The sequence below is a fragment of the Juglans regia genome, chromosome 1, assembly GCF_001411555.2.
Source record: "Juglans regia cultivar Chandler chromosome 1, Walnut 2.0, whole genome shotgun sequence".
Lineage (NCBI taxonomy): Eukaryota > Viridiplantae > Streptophyta > Magnoliopsida > Fagales > Juglandaceae > Juglans > Juglans regia.
This window is the reverse complement of record NC_049901.1, coordinates 21,251,268-21,270,065: the sequence shown is the minus strand read 5'-3', so window position 1 is coordinate 21,270,065 and position 18,798 is coordinate 21,251,268. Positions and strand designations below refer to the sequence as shown.

The following is an 18,798-nucleotide window of genomic DNA, read 5'->3' as shown; positions in this document are numbered from 1 at the left end:
CATGAAGTTGTCAAACTTTTTATACCACTGCCTTAGAGCTTATTTTAGTCCATACAAGCTCTTCTTCAATTTGTAAGTGAGACTTTCCTTTCCTTGTACTGTGAACCCATCTGCTAATGTCTATTGATATCTTTTTCCAAATTACCATAAAAGAAATACTGGTTTCACATCTAGCTGCTCAAGATGTAAATTCTTTATAGCCACCATTTCTAGTACCAACCTATTCATGTTGTGATTTTAACAACTGGAGAGAAACTTCAGAATAGTCAATACCTTTTTTCTACTGAAACTCTTTCACAAAAAGTTTAGTTTTATACCTATTGTTGTCATCATGCTCATTCTTTAACTGAAATACCAACTTATTGTGTAAAACATTCTTCCCTATTGGAAGTTCAGTTAGCTCTCCATCTCTGATTCACTAATAAAGAGTCCATCTCATCTTTCATTGTTGACTATCACATGCTCAAATTCTCATATTGCAAAGTTTAATAATAACTCTGCTGCTCACATCCATTAGTCAATTAATATAATTCAAAGTAGGGGTGGGCAGCAAGGCCCCACACCCTGCAGCCCCGCTCCCATTCGCCCATGTGGGGGCAGGGCCCCCCGTCCCGCATCTAGAGCCCCTAGCGGGGGTGGGTGGCGGGGATGGCCTAACCCCACCCCGCGTTTCCCCCCGGCAACATTTATATAAACATAAATATATATATTTATATATTTTAAAAATTATGTATATATAAATATATATTACAATTTGTTAGACTTGATTGGCAAATTTAAAAACTATATAATTTAAAAGCTAATACATTACAATTTATACAAAATATACACTATCAAATTTAAAAATTACATAGTTTTTAAATTATAATCATATTTATAAAATTTAAATTTATAATTTGGGTCTAAAAATGTAGTATTTTTTTCAAAGTAGATGGAGGAGGGGCAGATTGGGAATCCACCCCGCATCCCGGGGGAGGGGGACGAGGTGAAATCCCCCGCCCTATGCGGGACGGGGTGCGGGGAAAGGGTTGCCTCACCCCGTAAGAGGCAGGTAGCACCCCTAATTCAAAGTGAATGAAATTTGCTATAAAAGACCGGTAGTCCTGAAAGACCTATTGATATGAACCTGTGGGAATGAAATCCCTTAAACCCACAATTAATTTGTAAACTCACCCAAGAAATCCAAAATCAAGCCAATAGAAAATTTAGATATGTTGAGGAACTCGTTTCAAGAACATAGATTATATGAAAATCTAGACTTATTGAAGAACATGTCTCAAGAACCTAAAGTATAAAGAAGAACGCTACAAAAGTTATGATTTACATTTGATAAGTTCAAAAGTTCATTCAAGAACAAGAGGAGATAATCTCAACTCATAATAAATAAATTCATCAAATTTCATAAATTAATTAAATGAGGCTACAAATAGTATTTAAACTAAAACTTAATTAAAACCCTAGCCAAAATAAATCCACATCTTCCAAAAATACCCCTGAGTGAATAGTGCCACGGCTATAGTACTCGGCTACAGTAACTTACATGTCTTAATCCCCCAAAAACCCTAGGTTAACATAAAATCATTTCCCAAAATATCCTTAGGCTAAATACAAAGCGTTCCCAAAAGAAACCCTAGCTGCAAATTAAAACAACCCCTAAACTACCTTTAAAAACTTCTTTTGAAACCAAATATCCTCAAGCCCCCTTATTCTAGGCTAATTCCTTTAACTAATAAAATAAGCCATTTTAATAAATTAAACAAGGTCTCAATAATAACTCTAGTTCATGTCTTCCATAGCTTGTATCAAGTGAATAAAAACTGGATCTTCATAATTCAAGCTCATCTTGAATGTTGGGCTTTTGCTAGACTCGTTCCAAGTGGATTGCACCAATCTTTGCATTGTCTCCTTGATCTTCTTGGCTCTTGACTTTGTAATTGGTCCATCTGGAATTTGCAAAGGATCTTTAAGACTAGGTTCATCTTGGTGCCCATCATTACAAATAGCAACTGGAAGTATAGACAGCTCTAGATCTGACTGTGGAACAATATGAATGGATGCACTAGGCTCACTCTCTCCTTGATACTTCTGCTCTGCACCTTGATCTCAAGAAGTTCATCCAGGCTTACAAACTCATACTCGTGAGGAGTTGCATCTACAGTATTTGCTGTTGTACTACATTTGTTCTTGGACATGGCTTTCTCATAAAAATCACATTCCCACCCCTGATGATTTTTCGATTATGATCATCCCAAAATTGGAAGCCAAACAACTCATCCCCATAGCCGATAAAGTAACACATTCTCAATTTTCCATCAAGCTTGTTGCGAGCATTAGAATTAATATGAACATAGGAAACACAACAAAAAGTTTATAAGTGAGAAAGTTTCATCTATTTTCTGCTCTAAACCTCCTTGAGTAATTTACAATCTAAAGAAATTGATGGCCCATGGTTAATCAGATAAGCTGCAGTGTTAACTACATCTACCCACAATGTTTATGGTAATCTAGCATGCAACCTCATGCTCCTAGCACGTTCATTGATGGTCCTATTCATACGGTTAGCGACACCATTCTATTGTGACGTCTTAAGAATAGTCTTCCTCATTTGATACCATACGTTGCATAGTACTCCTTAAACTCTCTATCAATGTACTCTCCACCATTATCAGATCTCAAACATTTCAATTTTAAATCTATTTTAGTCTCAACCATGGCGTTCCATTTATTGAATGTTTCAAATATATCAGATTTATTTTTCAGGAAATAGACCCATACTTTTTTGCTATAGCCATCAATAAAGGTGAGGTAGTACGGAGAACCTCCAACAGATGAAATCGGGAAAGGCCCCCACAAGTCTATGTGTACAAGTTCCAGCTTTCTTGACCTGAGTACTCTACCACCCTGCAAGAAACTGACATTTTTTACTTCTCCAGAATACAACTCTCACACGTATCCAGATGAATTGATTTTAGTTATGGTAGCTTTCTCTTTGACATATGTATCTTCATCTATTTTTGTCTCATATGACCAAGCCTGCAGTGCCATAACTCTGCATTATTCTCATCTTCAATGACAACAATCATATTTCTTGATCCTGATATCATATACAGAATGTCGGTTTTCTTACCAACAAAGACCATCGTTCCTTTTGTAATATTTCATATACCACCCAAAAAAACTATTGAATTACTGTCATCATCAAGCTATTCTATAAAGATAAGGTTTTTCTTCAACTCGGGAACATGTTTGACTTTATGTAAAGTACACACATTTATGTTTGGGAGTATAACGCACATATCTCTCATTCCCACGACATCCAGTGCTTCTCTATTGGCCAAATACACCTTACCAAATTCATCAACAATATAGTTCTGCATGATTTCTCAGTGTGAAGTGGTGTGAAATGAAGCTCCTAATCTAACACCCAATCATTAGTGGGACTATGAACAGCAAGAAATAGAGCATCCTATATTTCCTCGGTCATTGTGTTTGTAGCATCATTTTCAATCTTCTTCGTATTTTTGTAATTTCTCTTGGAGTGACCCATCTTCCTCAATTCTAGCAAGTACTTTGTTGCCCAGACCTTGACTTGCTCTACCCCTATTTCTGGATTTTGATCGACCCTTATTTGAGTTCTTGTCAAGTACTCTGCCCCGAGTGTCAACATTAAGAGTAGAACCCGAACCCGATGTCTCACCAGAATCTCTCCTGCACACCTCCTCAACAAGAATCAAATATCATCATATATCAGTTTCGTTTTACCAGTAGAATTACTCACAGTCATTCTGATGGCCTCCCAACTATTAGACAATGAGGCCAAAGAGAATCAAACTCAATTTCAACATATGACAATTGATTTGCGATACTATTAAACTAGTTTAGATGTTGTGCAACAGATGTTTCAGATTGAATAACTTCTTCATCAGATGCATCTTGTTATTAGCTGACAGCTTTTCATACATGCTAGATAAGGCTGCCATATGATCCACGGTGGTCTTTTGCTTGATAATGCTGTGTGCAACTAATCTTGATAGGGTCAACTGAATGACCTCAAGAACCTGTTGATCTAATAAGTTTCAATTTGTATTTTCCATGTTGTCCGACTTCTTCCCTAATAGAGGAGGATGGAGTATTTTCTTGTAAAGATAATCCTCGATCTACATTCCCCAATACTTGAAATTCATGCCATCAAACTTCTTGATTCTGGTCATCATTTTCACTCAAACCGGGACATGGCTCTTGATACCGGTTGTTGAGAATGAAAAAAGAAAAAAGTAAAGCAAAACCAAAATTAATTACACATGAACATGAGATTTATGTAGCTTGGCAACATGCCTACATCTACGGAGGTGCAAATGATTTTATTCTGATGAAAGTTGAATACATAGTGCGGCTGTACGACGGCTGTACGAAATGATACAATACATATAAGTGTATAGTGGAACCCTAATTAGTAGATAATCCCTAATTAGCAGGTCGGGTTGGTTGAATAGCTAAAATTGGGTTTAAGCCTGTGCTCCATGGCCCAAGCTTTATTAAAAGTCCATAAAAAAAAAAAATCACAACAAATTCTTGTTGGATCGAGTCATCAAATTGGGAGATCACAAAACAAAACCAGCCTCTACACAAAAAGCCAACATTATGATGCGAATAAACGCAAAACATTTGATTATAGAAATGATATATTTTCCTCTTAAGAGCATTAACATTAGTTTCATCAAATTTATATTTAAAATTTGATGAAAAGTACATGTCTTTCATAATTTCAAAACCTCGCTAGACATAACTCTACATTGAATTAACCATTGGATTAGTCAAAATAATAATATAATATTATTTTTTTAGTAATAATATTTTTAATTTATTTTTTTCATATTTTCAATTACACTAACTATATGTTAATTAATAATTTAATTTGATACTTAAATTCTTGTTTCCCAACTTAAATATATTGTGGCTCAAAATTGGAAAATAATAATTTAAGTAAATAAAATAATGGTTATAGAATGTGAATAGTTGGTCTTCAAATTTGGAGATGAACTTAAATATACTGTAACTCAAAGTTGAAGATTTTAATATATGCTGAATCTAATGCAGTGATTTTAAATATAAATTCATCAAATTTTAAAGATGACACTCATTTAATGAGTCCAATGTCAATGCCCTTATAAAGAGTGAGGTTGAAAATTAACAACGTGAGATTCAACAACGTGAGAGAGATTAATCAGTTTGAAGATGAATAAAGAAATCCATAACTTCCACAATATTAATGAAAAATAATAATTTAAAAAAAATAACAAGCTCCAAGAACTCTTTTGACCATGAACAATGGCTGGATGTCCAGTTTATGCCCTAAGAACTTGGAGAAGCAATTAAAAAATGCAAATTACATTGAATAATATATATATATATATATATATATATTATGGTAGTCACATCCATCTTGAATTCTATATTCTTACCCATACCAAATCTCAATATAAAAACATGCAAGCCCAGCCAAGATTGTTTCATATTTTAATCTTACTGCATTATTTTCTAAGTCTTATCATGGCCTAATTAAGTTTAAAATATGTTTTTTTTTCTGATCAAGTTCATCGTTGTCGTGCCGTCAGAAATAAGAAATGTGAGTGATCTCAAGGGACGGCAACAGGCCCCACCTTACCCATACAGTCAATGGCCTATCTCGAAATGTTTATATAATTACACAATTAATGTGGGAAGCTTGTCTTAGAGTATGTGCTGATCCCTGATTACTTCTTTGTTTGTGGAGTTCGGAGATGGGATAAACAATTCTTAAAACTGCAGAAAATGGAAGGCTTATCATCTCTCCCAATTATGAGATTCTATTCCACCAAGCCATGCAGGTTTTAATTAACATCTTTTGGTAATCGGTAATCGGCGAGTTGTCACTACTGTGAACATGATTTTTGAAATAAAGTATAGAATATTTAATTAAAATATATGGTTGAGAATGGAGTCGGAGTTCAAATTCAGATGGCCGATATTATAATGAACTAACTGGAAAATAAAAAAGAATTTAATAATTTGATAATATTCTAACATTAATCTTGATGGACGGTACGGGAAAAGCTAGCAACTCTGTGACACAACATGCTATGACGAGCGCATGTTTCTTTTTCCCATCTTTTGGCCTTCCTTCTTAGCCTTGGAATACCAGCTTTCACCTGAGTTCCGATCAGGATAGCTTCTTTGTCCAGAATCTGGCCAATTTGGAGCTGCTGTTGGTTCTTTTGGGCAACAAAACTCTTATGGCACCATTTGATTGTTGGACTCTACTGAGATCAATTCAGTTCAATCTAATTTTAAGTTGAGTCTAATATTTAAATACCTAACTTTCAAATCACTAAATTCATCTAAAATAAAAAACTCTTTACACGATCCGGTTTGGATTGAGAGGTAACTGAAATCATCTCAACTCATCTCACTACTATTCATTATTATTCACAAATTTTAACTCACAAATCTCATTACTATTCACAAATTTTCTCAACTCATCTCTGAATCTAAACGGAGCCCGTTGCAGGACTCACAGCATTTTTCAAATTCTCATAAATATATCTAAATTCATTTTATCTAAATACATCTGAACTCATATTAAGTGGACCATACAAAACTTACTCCACAATCTCAATTCACTACTATTTATAAAAAACTCAATTCATTTCAACTCAACTCGACATTTAAATGCAGTTTTACAATAACCTGAAAATACCCCATGAATGTCAGGGAATGAATACGAGTTATGTAGGTTGTATATCGTATTGTGAGATATTGATTTTGTATAGTTTGTGAAGTTTGTGTGTAGTTCCTTCAAGAAAAATCTTATTTATAACCAGTTATTTTTTACGAAAATAATTATTTTATGTCAAAATGAGTCTATTCTTGTTACAAATTATCATTCTCTATCAAAGAACACAGTGCAACCTCAGATTTTCTGATCTCAAAGCTTACTCGGAGGAGTAGAGCGCTCTCTTCTGTGAATGGAAATATCAAAACACCAGATTCATTTGCATTGCATATAAGAGAAACCAAGCCTCTCCAAAGTTTATAAACCCTTAAAACTCTCTTGGAAACTGAGTCGAGTCTCGAAAATTCGAAATCCCTTCACCACCTTACTTTGCAAGTAAATCCACAACTTGGCTGACCTCAGTATACACATGGCCAACCTGAACACTCAACCTTGACTTTGCTGCAACTATGTCCTTCCAAACAGCCAGCAATGAACTCTAGCAACCCCATTCAATCAGAATCAGAAGTAGGCTCAATATGAAGGAAATTTAAATTGACAGACCATCCAACACATGAGTCTTGACTTCTGTCATGGTATTAGAACCCTGCCAATAATAAGAGGAAAAACCAGCTACAGAACTCCTTGCAGAATCCGAGGACAAGTTCACAACATGTTACCAAACAATTCGAAGCTTCATATTTTGGAACCCCGAAGAACATTCTGAATCGTACTGAATGTGAGGTAAAATCAACAAGCCTAAGCACAAGTAGTAAACAAATAAAAGTGGAACATCACCCATACATTAATGACAATGAGAATGCTGCAAATTGTTTGATCTGTCATTACAACTACTACTGAAATAGAAAAAGGAATTTAACATTACAATGGTACGATTAAAACAAACTACTCAATGTACAGAATCACAAACTGATTCCATCTTCCGAGCTGAAAAACAAAGCTCTTGATGGAAGGGCCAACTAAGGAGATCACAAAACCGTCTCCTGTGCGGGTCCAGCACTAGATCAACTACAACTATTGCATGCCCTTGACAACAACAAAAGCTAAAACATCACTGCTGAACAAACACGCATGAGAGTACTACAACAAGGATTAAAAGCCTTGGCACGCAAGGAATGAGCTGTACTGCCACTTGCTGAAAGGCCGGGAAAAATATGCAGCCTTTTGAAGCAGATGGAGTGGGGGAGAATCTAAGGTATAATTAGGAGGGGAAGTGCTTATTAACTGCAGAAGAAGTTAAAGCAAAGATGGTTTGAAGTTTGAATTTTCAAAGATCCTATGAAAGTTAGGAAACCTCCAAATGGAATCACAGGTTGTTTTGTGAAAAAAGTGCAACCAGTGAGGGGGAAAGGTGGGACTCAAGACTAAACTCTCCTAAAATGCAAATTGCAAAGAGTAGAAGGATATTGCGAGGCTATCTAATCCTCCTTCCACAACTTAGGACCAATGGTGAAAAAGTTTCTGCCTGGGGGGGTTGTGGATGTGGTGTGTGCATGGCTTTCGACCACTAATGATGATTATCTAATAAATGACTTTTAATCATGATCCTTCCAAAAGAAGGGTTTCATTGGACAAGATGAGGAGGAGGAGGAGGAGGCCGAGGTTAAGTTCTCTTGCTGCCTCTGAAGATCAGAATCATTGAATTCCTGCTGATTCCGATTAGCAAAGGGAAGCTGTGTCTGCAACAGTAGATTATTGGTAGTGTCCAGATCGTCCCACACAGGACTACCCGGCCCCCAACCTCCAGCTGCAATTGCATTGAACCAAGCCTCTTGCATGTCTCCCCATACTAATTCCTGTGACTGTGAAACACCTTCACCTACATCAGCACCTGCTGTAATAGCCTGGATTTCATCACTCGCTGCAGCCTCGCTTGACCCCAATCCTGAATCACCGTCTGGATTATCTTCTCGAGTCTGTAGCGGTGGCTGTGGAAGTGGTGGTGGTGGCATCAACTCCATATTCAAAGCCTGAAAATCACGGCCTTCCGGAGCTTGTTCAGGTTGCTTCGAGTACCGAGTTGGCCTTGAACTTGCATGCGGAGTTGAGGGAGAAGAGGTAGTCGAACTAGGTTCTGTTGACGCTGCTTTATCCTGCTTAAGAAAGAGCTCAGGAAAATTGAGCCTAGCATTCTCGCCTCTCAACTTGAAGGCCTCGCGATCATATGCCAAGGCAGCATCTTCGGCTGTGTCAAATGTGCCGAGCCAAAGGCGAGTCCTATTGCGAGGGAGACGGATTTCAGCGACCCATTTGCCCCAATGTCGTTGTCTCACACCCCTATAGAGCTTGGTTGTATTTAGGGGCTGCAACGGAGGCCTAAACAACGGCCTACCGTCCGGCCCCAACCTATTCATCATTAGCATCCTTCCTCTGGGGCTTAAATTCAATGCATCACTCCAATATTGAAGAAGGTGCTGATGTTGCTGGGGGTGCATCAGCGCCGCGTCTCCGCCCAAGAACGGCGGATAAGCGATGTTGTGTTGTTGGTTTGAGGTGAAAGAAATCATGTCCTGCTGATTTTGAGGTACTTGCAGCGGTGGTGGGTGGTACATCGGCAAAGTTGCACTAAATTGGTGGGGATATTGAAAAGATTGTTGAGACCCATCAAAAGCAAAAGGAAACACAATTCTGGAAGGGGGACAAAGAGTGAGGGAGGAAGTTGAAGTAGGAGATGGAGAGCTGGGAATTGAAAAGGTAGGTGGTTGGTGAGATAAAGAAGCAGAAGACATAATTGGGTCTTGACGTTCCGGGCTTCGGATCTTCTTGAGAGGCCTATTCGACATGGAAGCATCCTCAAAAACGGGCTTCCATCGCCGTCTCTCAGAGCTAAAATCAAGATCCTTGCCTTTGTCAATCTCCCAATCTTGGTTCATCTTCTGTGATTCATCAACACCCATCTTGGATTTGCCACTATTCTTAGAAGCCATCGGATTCCAAAAACAAATGAAAATCGCAAACCAATATGTATTCTCTATGCTCTGCTCTGCTCTCTCCCTGAATCGCTCTCTTAATGCTCCGATAAGGAAACCCTGTCGACAATTCTATGTATAGACTGATTGAAGAGAATACGAGATGGATCAGCGGATCACCAAAGTAAGTAGATATCAGAACGGGTTCCTCTTCGAATCGAAAGAATAGATATCCCAAATACAAGAAGCACGGAAATTTAGTCACCCTATAAAAATCTGGTCAAGGAATTTAAAAAAAAAAAAAAAAAAGAATATTGGAACCTGGTTTTGATTTCAAAAACTAATCCGACCGAACCAAAAACAGAATCGGATACCAAAAGCGTTTAGGTGCAAGTAACCCATCCCAAATCTCCAAACATGAAACGGAAAAACGGAGGAGTGAGCGAGCTCGCTGTGAATAAAAAGAGGAAATCCCAGTCGGGCGTTGATGTTTTTGAAGGGTCTGCGTGGGTTCCCTCGGCGTGAATTGGAGAGAATTCGGAGGGGAAAGCAGAGGAGAGCTAGGTTTCTTCTGAGTGAGGTAAAGAGAGACATGGGAGGAGGGGTTTATAAGAGAGCAGATAAAGATTGTGGAGGCCTTTTTGGGTTTAGTGATATAGAGAGAGAAAGAGAGAATATGTACAAGTCTTGTGGTTGGTTGGCTCTATTCGGGCCCACACGGCTTGATTTCTTTTTACTTTCGTTGCTTCCACTCCAATTCCTCCTCCTTTGAAATATTATTAAATTATTTCACAAAGAAAAAAAAAAAAATCTTGAGTTATTTTATATTTGTTATTATAAAAAGTATTTATATTTTGATTTGCAAAGTAAATAGTATAGTTATAATAAAAAGTAGAATATCATCTTTTTTACTAGAAGAAATAATTATTTACACGTCGATTTTGGAAGTCATTTTTAGAATTTATTAATAATTTGTATAAATTTTAAAAATACAAATCTTGTGAATATACTTTATAAAAAAATAAACTCCAACATAAAAAATTGTTAAAAAACTATTTTTTTTTAAGGTGCGGCTCACTTTCTTAAAAAAGAGATACCATTTCTATACCATTCTCAATCCATTCATTTAATCTTATTCTTTTTGTAAATATAAATTAAATATAAACACTTTTTAATTTTTAATTTTTAACTTTTATGTAATATAATCATTTTTTTAAATTTTAAAAAAAATACAAAAATAGTTTTAAATTTTTATAAATCTTAAAATAAAAATATATTCTAATTATATTTTAACTTAGAGAAATAATATTTGTAATTATAGAGTCAGAATATGCAAGCGTCGTATAATTTTTTTGAAAAAAAAAAAAGAGTAAATACAGAACCCTTTTAATAGTGGACCATGCTTTTTTTCAAAATGATTGTACGGCATTTTTGCACTCCACAACTGTACAAAGCATTAGTACTCGTTAACTTAATAATATTTTTATTCAACTTTCTAACTCTTGTTTTTCAAAATGTAATAAAATATTTTAAGTCAAACTATTTCATTACTACTTACAAATCATTTCTATTTATAAATTTTTTATTTCATCTTAACATTCAAATGAGACCTTACTCGCCTATAATTTATATTTAACATTATTCAAAAGTGAAAATTTCAAAATATGCATGACATGTATTTTAATTTTATGGCAAAAAATTGTCATTAGAGATTTGTTACACAACCTTCACTACACTCCATACTCCATATTTTTTTTAATTTTTAATATTTTTTAAAACTTTTTTTTAAGTTTATTCTTTTTAAATTATTTCAAATTTTTTATTCATTATACATATAATAAATATTTGATAAAAGAAAAAAATAATACAAATTAAAAATAATATGGAGTTTGGAGTGTTAGGAAGTTGTGAAGATTTTTTGAGATGAAAATAGTGGCTCTACAGCCACTACCGTTGGGAGTCCAGAATCTACCGCTAGTTCATTTTATATTTTTTTTACATGTAATTTTAAAAAAAATTCAAAACATTATTATAAAATTATAAAGTAATAAAATAATAAAAAATTCAGCAATAACCCCAACTGAGAGGTATCAGCCGAAAGAATAGTATTTTCCAAATGAGAATTCTTAGAAAACAAAATCAGAAAGGGATTACAAATGAAATGGGAAAGGTTTCTGATATTTTGTTGTCAAAGAATTACATAAACCGTATGATAGGCCATGATTAACACGTATTATTTGAAACACACACTCTCTCTCTCTCTCTCTCTCTCTCTCTCTCCTTCAACTGTTGCAAAATCAGTGGTCGCCAATGTAAAGTTACTTTAATATCGTGGGGTTTCAAAATCTAAGGGAAAAAAAAAAGGTCGCTGTCTATGTTCATACGTGGCAGACAGTGACTGGCTTGGGAATCTGATATATATAAAAAACGTGCTTCTCTGACCCAGAAACCAATAAAATTAAAAAGTTCCGCGCGCAGTGGAAACACAAGGGTCTGTGGTATGATAATTCTTTCGGTAGTACTAGGTTCTTATTTTATTACTTGACAAAAAATAAAATCAATTAAAAAAAATGGTCCACTGCCCTAAGGGCAGCACTCCCCTGGACGGAGGTACCCCTTCCCAACCCACCCCTGCATCTTGAGGGTGGGTATCTCGTCTACGTGTTGGAAGCGGATTGGCTCCTTGGTTAGTCTATCTCCCGCCGTCCGTCATTCATTAACAATAACAAATAATAAAAACAAATTCAAAAAAATACAAAACAATCAACAAGCAACAATAAATTTACATATCCATATCTAAAATCTACAAATCTATCATCCAAAAATAAATTAAAGAAATTATAAAATATAAACACCATGACACAAAAGAAAAATACCATCACGGCACATGGCAAGACCATAGCGTGATTGTGGGTCTGAGCAAATGAACTAGATCACGAATGGTCGTTGTTCCATGGCCATGCTTCAAGAACGAGTAAGCGAGAAGAAAAACAACAAACTAAAAATAGGATAAGGAGGAGGGGGAAAGAAGAAGAGGAGGAGAAGGAGGAGAATGAGAGAAAGAAGAATTTGAAGAGGGAGAGAAACTAAGAAAGAGGAGAGGAGAAGAAAAGCAGCGGAGGGAGAGAGAGAGAAGATAGGAGAATGATTTAGGGTTATTGGTAGGGTACAATTCAAATCTTATTGGTAGGGTACCCTTCCCCAGCAATTAGGGGTGGGCGATTGGCGACCGCCCCTGCCAACTCGTGTCTATCGCCCTGCCCCCGCCTGTAGGAAGAAAAGGGTGCAGGGATAGGGGGCAGGCTAGACATGCTCGCATTTACCCCTCCTCGCTCTGGCCCAGCCCATTTTTTTCAAAATGACATCAATTTATACTTAGGTCCTTAAGTATAAAAGTTAAAAACGCCAACCCTAAACCATTTTTCTCTATTCTCTCTTGCTATCCCTCCCTCCGCCGCTTCTCCTCTCCAGCTCTCCTTCCTTCTTTCTCAATTTCCCTCACTCTTTCCGCGAGTTCTTCTTTCTCTCCTCCTCCTCTTCTTCTCTTTTTTCTATTTTTAATTTTTAATTTTTCTTCTTGAATCTGGATGTCGAGTTCTGTGAATCTATATTAGTTTATTTCAGTTTTTTATTTCCCACTAGACTTGTTTTTGTTTAACTTCTTTGTCGGTATCTTGGTTGTTTTCTGTTTTCTTTGAATATGTTTATCTTTTCCGATTATGACAGCTATGTTGGGCAACGAACGTGAAGGGGGAGGGGGATGGACGGACCAGTGGTCGGTTCTTGCACCCCAACACATGGATAGGGGCCTTGCTCTCAGGGGGAAAAACTCCACCCCCGCCCATTGTGGGGGTGGGGTGTACCCCGGCCCCTGGGGTTGCCCAAGCCGCCAAGGCGAGACAAGGACAGTCGATGGCAGGGTGGCAGAGGGCGGTGCCCTGCCATCTATCAATATAGTGCCGTGAACAAATAGAGTACTCCTTTACAAGATAAATGTGTGATTATTATTAGGTAGCCATAAAGTACGGATAGGTGGTATTTTAACCTATCATAGGATGTCATATAGTTAAAAACTAATATTTATACAAACAATTTCAATGTTATGACATGTTGTGATAGGTTGGGAGTATCGTGTAGGTCATACTCCAGGACAACCTAATAATTTTCCATGACAAATGAGGCATTACCCTACAACTTCTAACCCAATACTAGAAACATTGACCATTTGTTTTGTGCGATTACCTCCCATCCTTCTTACCATGTCATTAATGTTCACCAAATTTGTTCAAGTGGCTCTTGTCTTACAACTTCCAACCATGCATGTTATGTACACCAACTGGAATGTTGATCACGACATCATTTTATCTACTAACCAGTCACCATGACAGAATAGATAGGTATCGAGAGAACTTTGTTAAATGATTGAGCTTATGAAAAGAGTTTGCGACCCCACGCGCGTTTGTATTAACATTCATTGTTTGATTTAGCTCTTCAAATTTGATCTTGAAAATAAAATTAGAAGAGATGTGACAGAAATATAAATAAGATATTGATAAAATGGACATCGTCAAGGATATATTATGATCTGTGTGTGCATGTGCTCACTCATGTTTATAAAGCAATATATTTCTTTGATACGTACGATCAACGGCTCCAATCTTAGCCATAAGCTTATTCCATTATGAAAAATGACTTGTGCAAGTCTAGAACATGCAAACCTTTGCAATAAAGTGGGACTCATCTATAAATCCTCTTATTTAATTAATGGTGGTTTTTTTTTTTAATTATTATTATTATACTGCTTGCATGCTTTAGGCTTGTATCTAGCATGCTTGCTACAATATATACATATTTACCTTGCTTGCAAAACCATAAGAATAAATGCTTGTGATGGATTTTTAAATATGAATGAGGCAAGAAAAATGATATTTGCAGTCATAGAGTGTGCAAATGCCGCATACTCATTTTGAGAAAAGTGAGTAAATATGAGACCCGCATAAAAAATTAATTTTTTAATGCTGGATTTCACTCTTTTTCAAAAGAAATGCATGGAGCTTATATAAATCGTAATTGTATCAAGCATTACTTGTGCTTAAACTTTTCATATACAAGCACCCACCTATTTCTCATTGGGTACTACTTATGGGGGTGATCCATTGAGTCTGACCCCTTGGGGGAAGATCAAAGTCAAAGGCTGTGGCCAGGTCGGTGAGGGCTTGGCCCTTGAGCCCATCAAGGTCGCCAAGTCCAGGAGACGCAGGTGGTGACACATGCATAAGAGAAGCAGGGGGCGTCTCGCGCCTCGTAGTCATATTAACACCAGAATCAACGGCCACCTCTGGCATAACAACATCAACAATGCCCTCAACATCTTCAGTAGAGTAAGTAGCAGGTGCCTCACCCTCAATACGGCGTAGACCTTTTTTAGGAGTTTCAAAAGGCAGGGAAGTGGGCCTTTTCTTTGAAGAATGCGTTACAACCTTTAATTTATGACCCTTAACGTGGGAGCGGTCAGGCACAGCAATGAATTGGTCAATGTTAGTGGGGGTCAAGAGTGTCTTAGTCCATAGGGCATCCTCATTATCTTTGGCTTAGCTAAGGACTATATTGACATGAGAATGCTCTCGGTCAGTTAAATCAATAAGGATGTTTTTGTCGTTGGGAACCCTTCCCCAATTAGCTCGGATGGGAAAGTCCCGTATGACCATCTTAAAGGCTGGGAATTTCCAGCCACGACCAAAAATAAGGAAAAATTTCTTTTGACACTGTTTGGCATTCGATTGGCGGCTTTCAAATGCCGCCAAATGTTGTGCGCGAACACGGAAGCAACAAATGTTACATGGTAAGCTTTTCACAGAGTAGAAAGACAGGAACTCACGAGCAGTCAAGTCGGGATACGTCTCTGCCAGAGGTTTAAGAACCATGCGAAATGCCACACACGAGCATAAAAGTACACGCCAAGCGTGTGAATGAAGTTGGGCAGGAGCTAATCCCAGGTAGTCGACGACATCGCAAACGAGGCAGCAGAATGGAAGGCGTAAATCATGTGTTAGGGCACAAATGGAAAGAGCAACTCTCCCCGAGAAACCTTTCTTGTTGACGGCGCTTTCAAAGGGAAGGTTGAGAACCACGGTGTCAGGGATGCAATACAAAGTCCTCAGCCTCGTCAAATCCCGAGCGATAAGTGTGGAGCGCCATGTGAATCCCTCAAAGAAAGGTAGAGTTTGACTATCAGAGGATTTGGATACAAAGTTGGAGAAAACCCTTGGTGGGGTTTGGGCAGAAACATGGCTAGGCGCACAAGAAGAACCACATTGAGCCATTGTTACTTTATAAAATGGAAGAAACAAGATCAAAAATGGAGAAGCGTTGCTGGAGAGAGACTTGAGAAGAATAAAGTTTAAGGAAACTTGAGAAGAGGAAAGGTGAAGGAAGCAATGAAACAAAAAGAGAAAATGACGCAAGAAGAGGTAAGAATTAGAGAGGGATGAAGGGATTCTTGGGAAGGTGAAATGGTGACAGCACCGTCAACAATCGTTTTTGAATAAAATAATAAAAAAATGCTAGAATAGTTACAAATGACGTGGGCCATGTAATTGGTCAGTTAGCATAAATACCCAGTGGGGTAGGGAGAGCACGAATTAATAAATTTCCCACGTGTGGGCATAGAGATAACTTGAAGGGATATTTAGGGCCCCAAAAGGATAAGCCAATGTGTTGGAAGACCCAAGTCATTGGCCTTAAGAGTCGAGTTTAGTTAGTAAGCCTGGGGATTCAACCTACATACGCATGATGGATAATGTAGTGAATAGATAATGCCACCTTCTTATCAGGAAAGTTATCCTATCAATTTATTCGGAGTTATCGAAGATAGATTAGAGGTTAGCACTTATCATCACCTTCATGGTCCTATAAATAACACCTAAAGGTAACGCATAATAATTCATTCATATATGCTCAATAAGACCACTTCTCTCTAACTTAGGCATTAGAATCCCACTGAGCATCCCATGCCACTATCTCATCTGTTGCAGGTCATCCATGTAGTTGGTATTGTGAAACACGTCCTTAGCAGTGACCTAATTTACATCTATTTTCAACTTGCATCCTTAATAATTAAGGTATATATGATTGTTAAGTGTGTGTGTTACATAATTAATTTTTCGTTCATTTAAACGGTCATATCTTAATTGATGGTCCAAACTGATAACATAAATAATTTAGTATGCAAATTGCGATTCTAATAATTTAATGTGTAAATAATAATAAAAAAAAGAGAGAGATAATTTATAGGTGAAAAGTGTAATCCCCGAATTTATTTTCAAATCAGCTTATTTGTGCTAGAAATAGACTCGGCAGAAAACAAAATGCACGGTTAGTGGCCGCTAGCTAGACGCCAACAAAAAGCTTTTTAGATGGGAATACAGATATGGTCTAATTTTACTGAAGTTAATTCATTTATATATATATATATATATATGACTTTATATAAACCTAACATGTTGAATTAAGAAGAGACTACATATTAGGGTGGATCGAAATAACAATGTAGTCAACTTAATTAAAATGTGCATCTTCTGGGGACCAAACTAATACCTTTTTGGATGCATTTGGAAATGGTCAAACCAAAACCGACCCTAGCCTATTATATTAATTGCTTTGAGCCCCCCACCCCACCCCCCCATGAGGGTTTTGGAAGCTGTACAACCGACGGGATTGGTTGGCTCCTCTTTTATATATATTATATATGATAAAACTTTTAAATTATATTAAAATGGAAAATTAATTAAGTTATGAGAATGCCCTTACTTGGATTATGTATATTTGAAATCACCCAAACGTTCACTTCCATCACTTTATTTCCCATATTACAGTCATATCATTGTAGAATTTACCATTATATTTATATATATATATATATATAATATAAAATACAGAGAGTTGCGTGTGATTGGGTGCAAGTGATCCACGTAATTCGGCTCCATGTCTTTTCACTTTCGGTGCTGGTTTCATAAAACGTCAGACCCGTTTGTCGTTGCAAGAGTCAACAACATTAGGGTGTCGGTGAAAATCGGCACGTGTCGGTGGTCCATACTTAACTCTAATCATTTTGTTCTTTCTTTAATATTTTTCCAAGTCCAACACCATAAAGAAAAGAAAAAAAAAAAAAAAAAGTTATCTAGCTTTTTGTGCATGACAAAATATCAGGCCTCCTAATGCCAAGGGCATGCACTATCATAAGGACACCCTCATGATCATCGAATTCGATCACAATCTTCTATGCATGCATGCATGCCAACTTAAACATGATGTAGGAATAGTACTACCGATTGGGTTCTTGAATCACTATAAGAAAAAATAGATATTTATAATATTTATTTTTGATAAAAAGATTATTTATGACAAAAATAAATTTATTTTATCTAAAAATAATTATTTCGTTAAAAATAATTAATTGTAAACAAATAATTTTCTTATAGTAAATTATGAAGCATGTTAATTTTACATAAGAAATTAATAGAGGTCAAAGGTTCCAAAAGCTTATGATAAGATAAGCTCATCCTAACCTTTTCTCATTGGGTTTGAAGAAATATCAGTCCGCCTTGATTAGCAACATATACAAATCTTTCCTTTGAAGTTTAGGTGACCCCATTTGGTAGACACGTGGCCTCTATTCCTGCATTATTGTGGTTGTCTGGAACCTTTGGAAAATATCTAATTCTATAAATGTTAGAACCATTCTTCATGAGGTACATGGTGACAAAAATGGAGGGGTCCTTTTCTTTGACCCGCAACACTCAAAATTCACCTACTTTTTCTGTCTTTTTCTACACAAATTTTGGAACACATGTATGAATATATATGATGAAAGGGTTTTGGGAGTCTCTGGCATGTGTTCGTGGCTGTATATTGTTTGATCTCTGCAGTAGGAAAACGTGCATGATTGGTCTCTCAATTAATTATACGACTCTTTGAATTGGACCATCTCATGTGCGATTGATTCAATATGCATCTTCATTTTTTTCTTGACTGGCCGGAAACAACTTGTTTTTTTCCCAATCATTTCATATCATGAAAATGGAATTAATACCCCATTTAAGATGGAGAGTAATGAAA

At 36.7% G+C, this 18,798-nt stretch overlaps 1 protein-coding gene across 1 annotated transcript; it reads right to left on the bottom strand.

Annotated features, from left to right (window-relative positions):
* Positions 1-8,245: 8,245 nt before the first annotated feature.
* On the bottom strand, positions 8,246-10,308 carry LOC109013328 (ethylene-responsive transcription factor ERF054-like). Its single transcript, XM_018995367.2, has one exon. The coding sequence runs from the start codon at positions 9,697-9,699 to the stop codon at positions 8,308-8,310; it is 1,392 nt and encodes a 463-aa protein (XP_018850912.1). The 5' UTR covers positions 9,700-10,308; the 3' UTR covers positions 8,246-8,307.
* Between the last annotated feature and the right edge of the window lie 8,490 nt (positions 10,309-18,798).

Coding starts and splice junctions, on each gene's coding strand:
- LOC109013328 (XM_018995367.2), bottom strand. CDS start 9,699: ATGGCTTCTAAGAATAGTGGCAAATCCAAGATGGGTGTTGATGAATCA.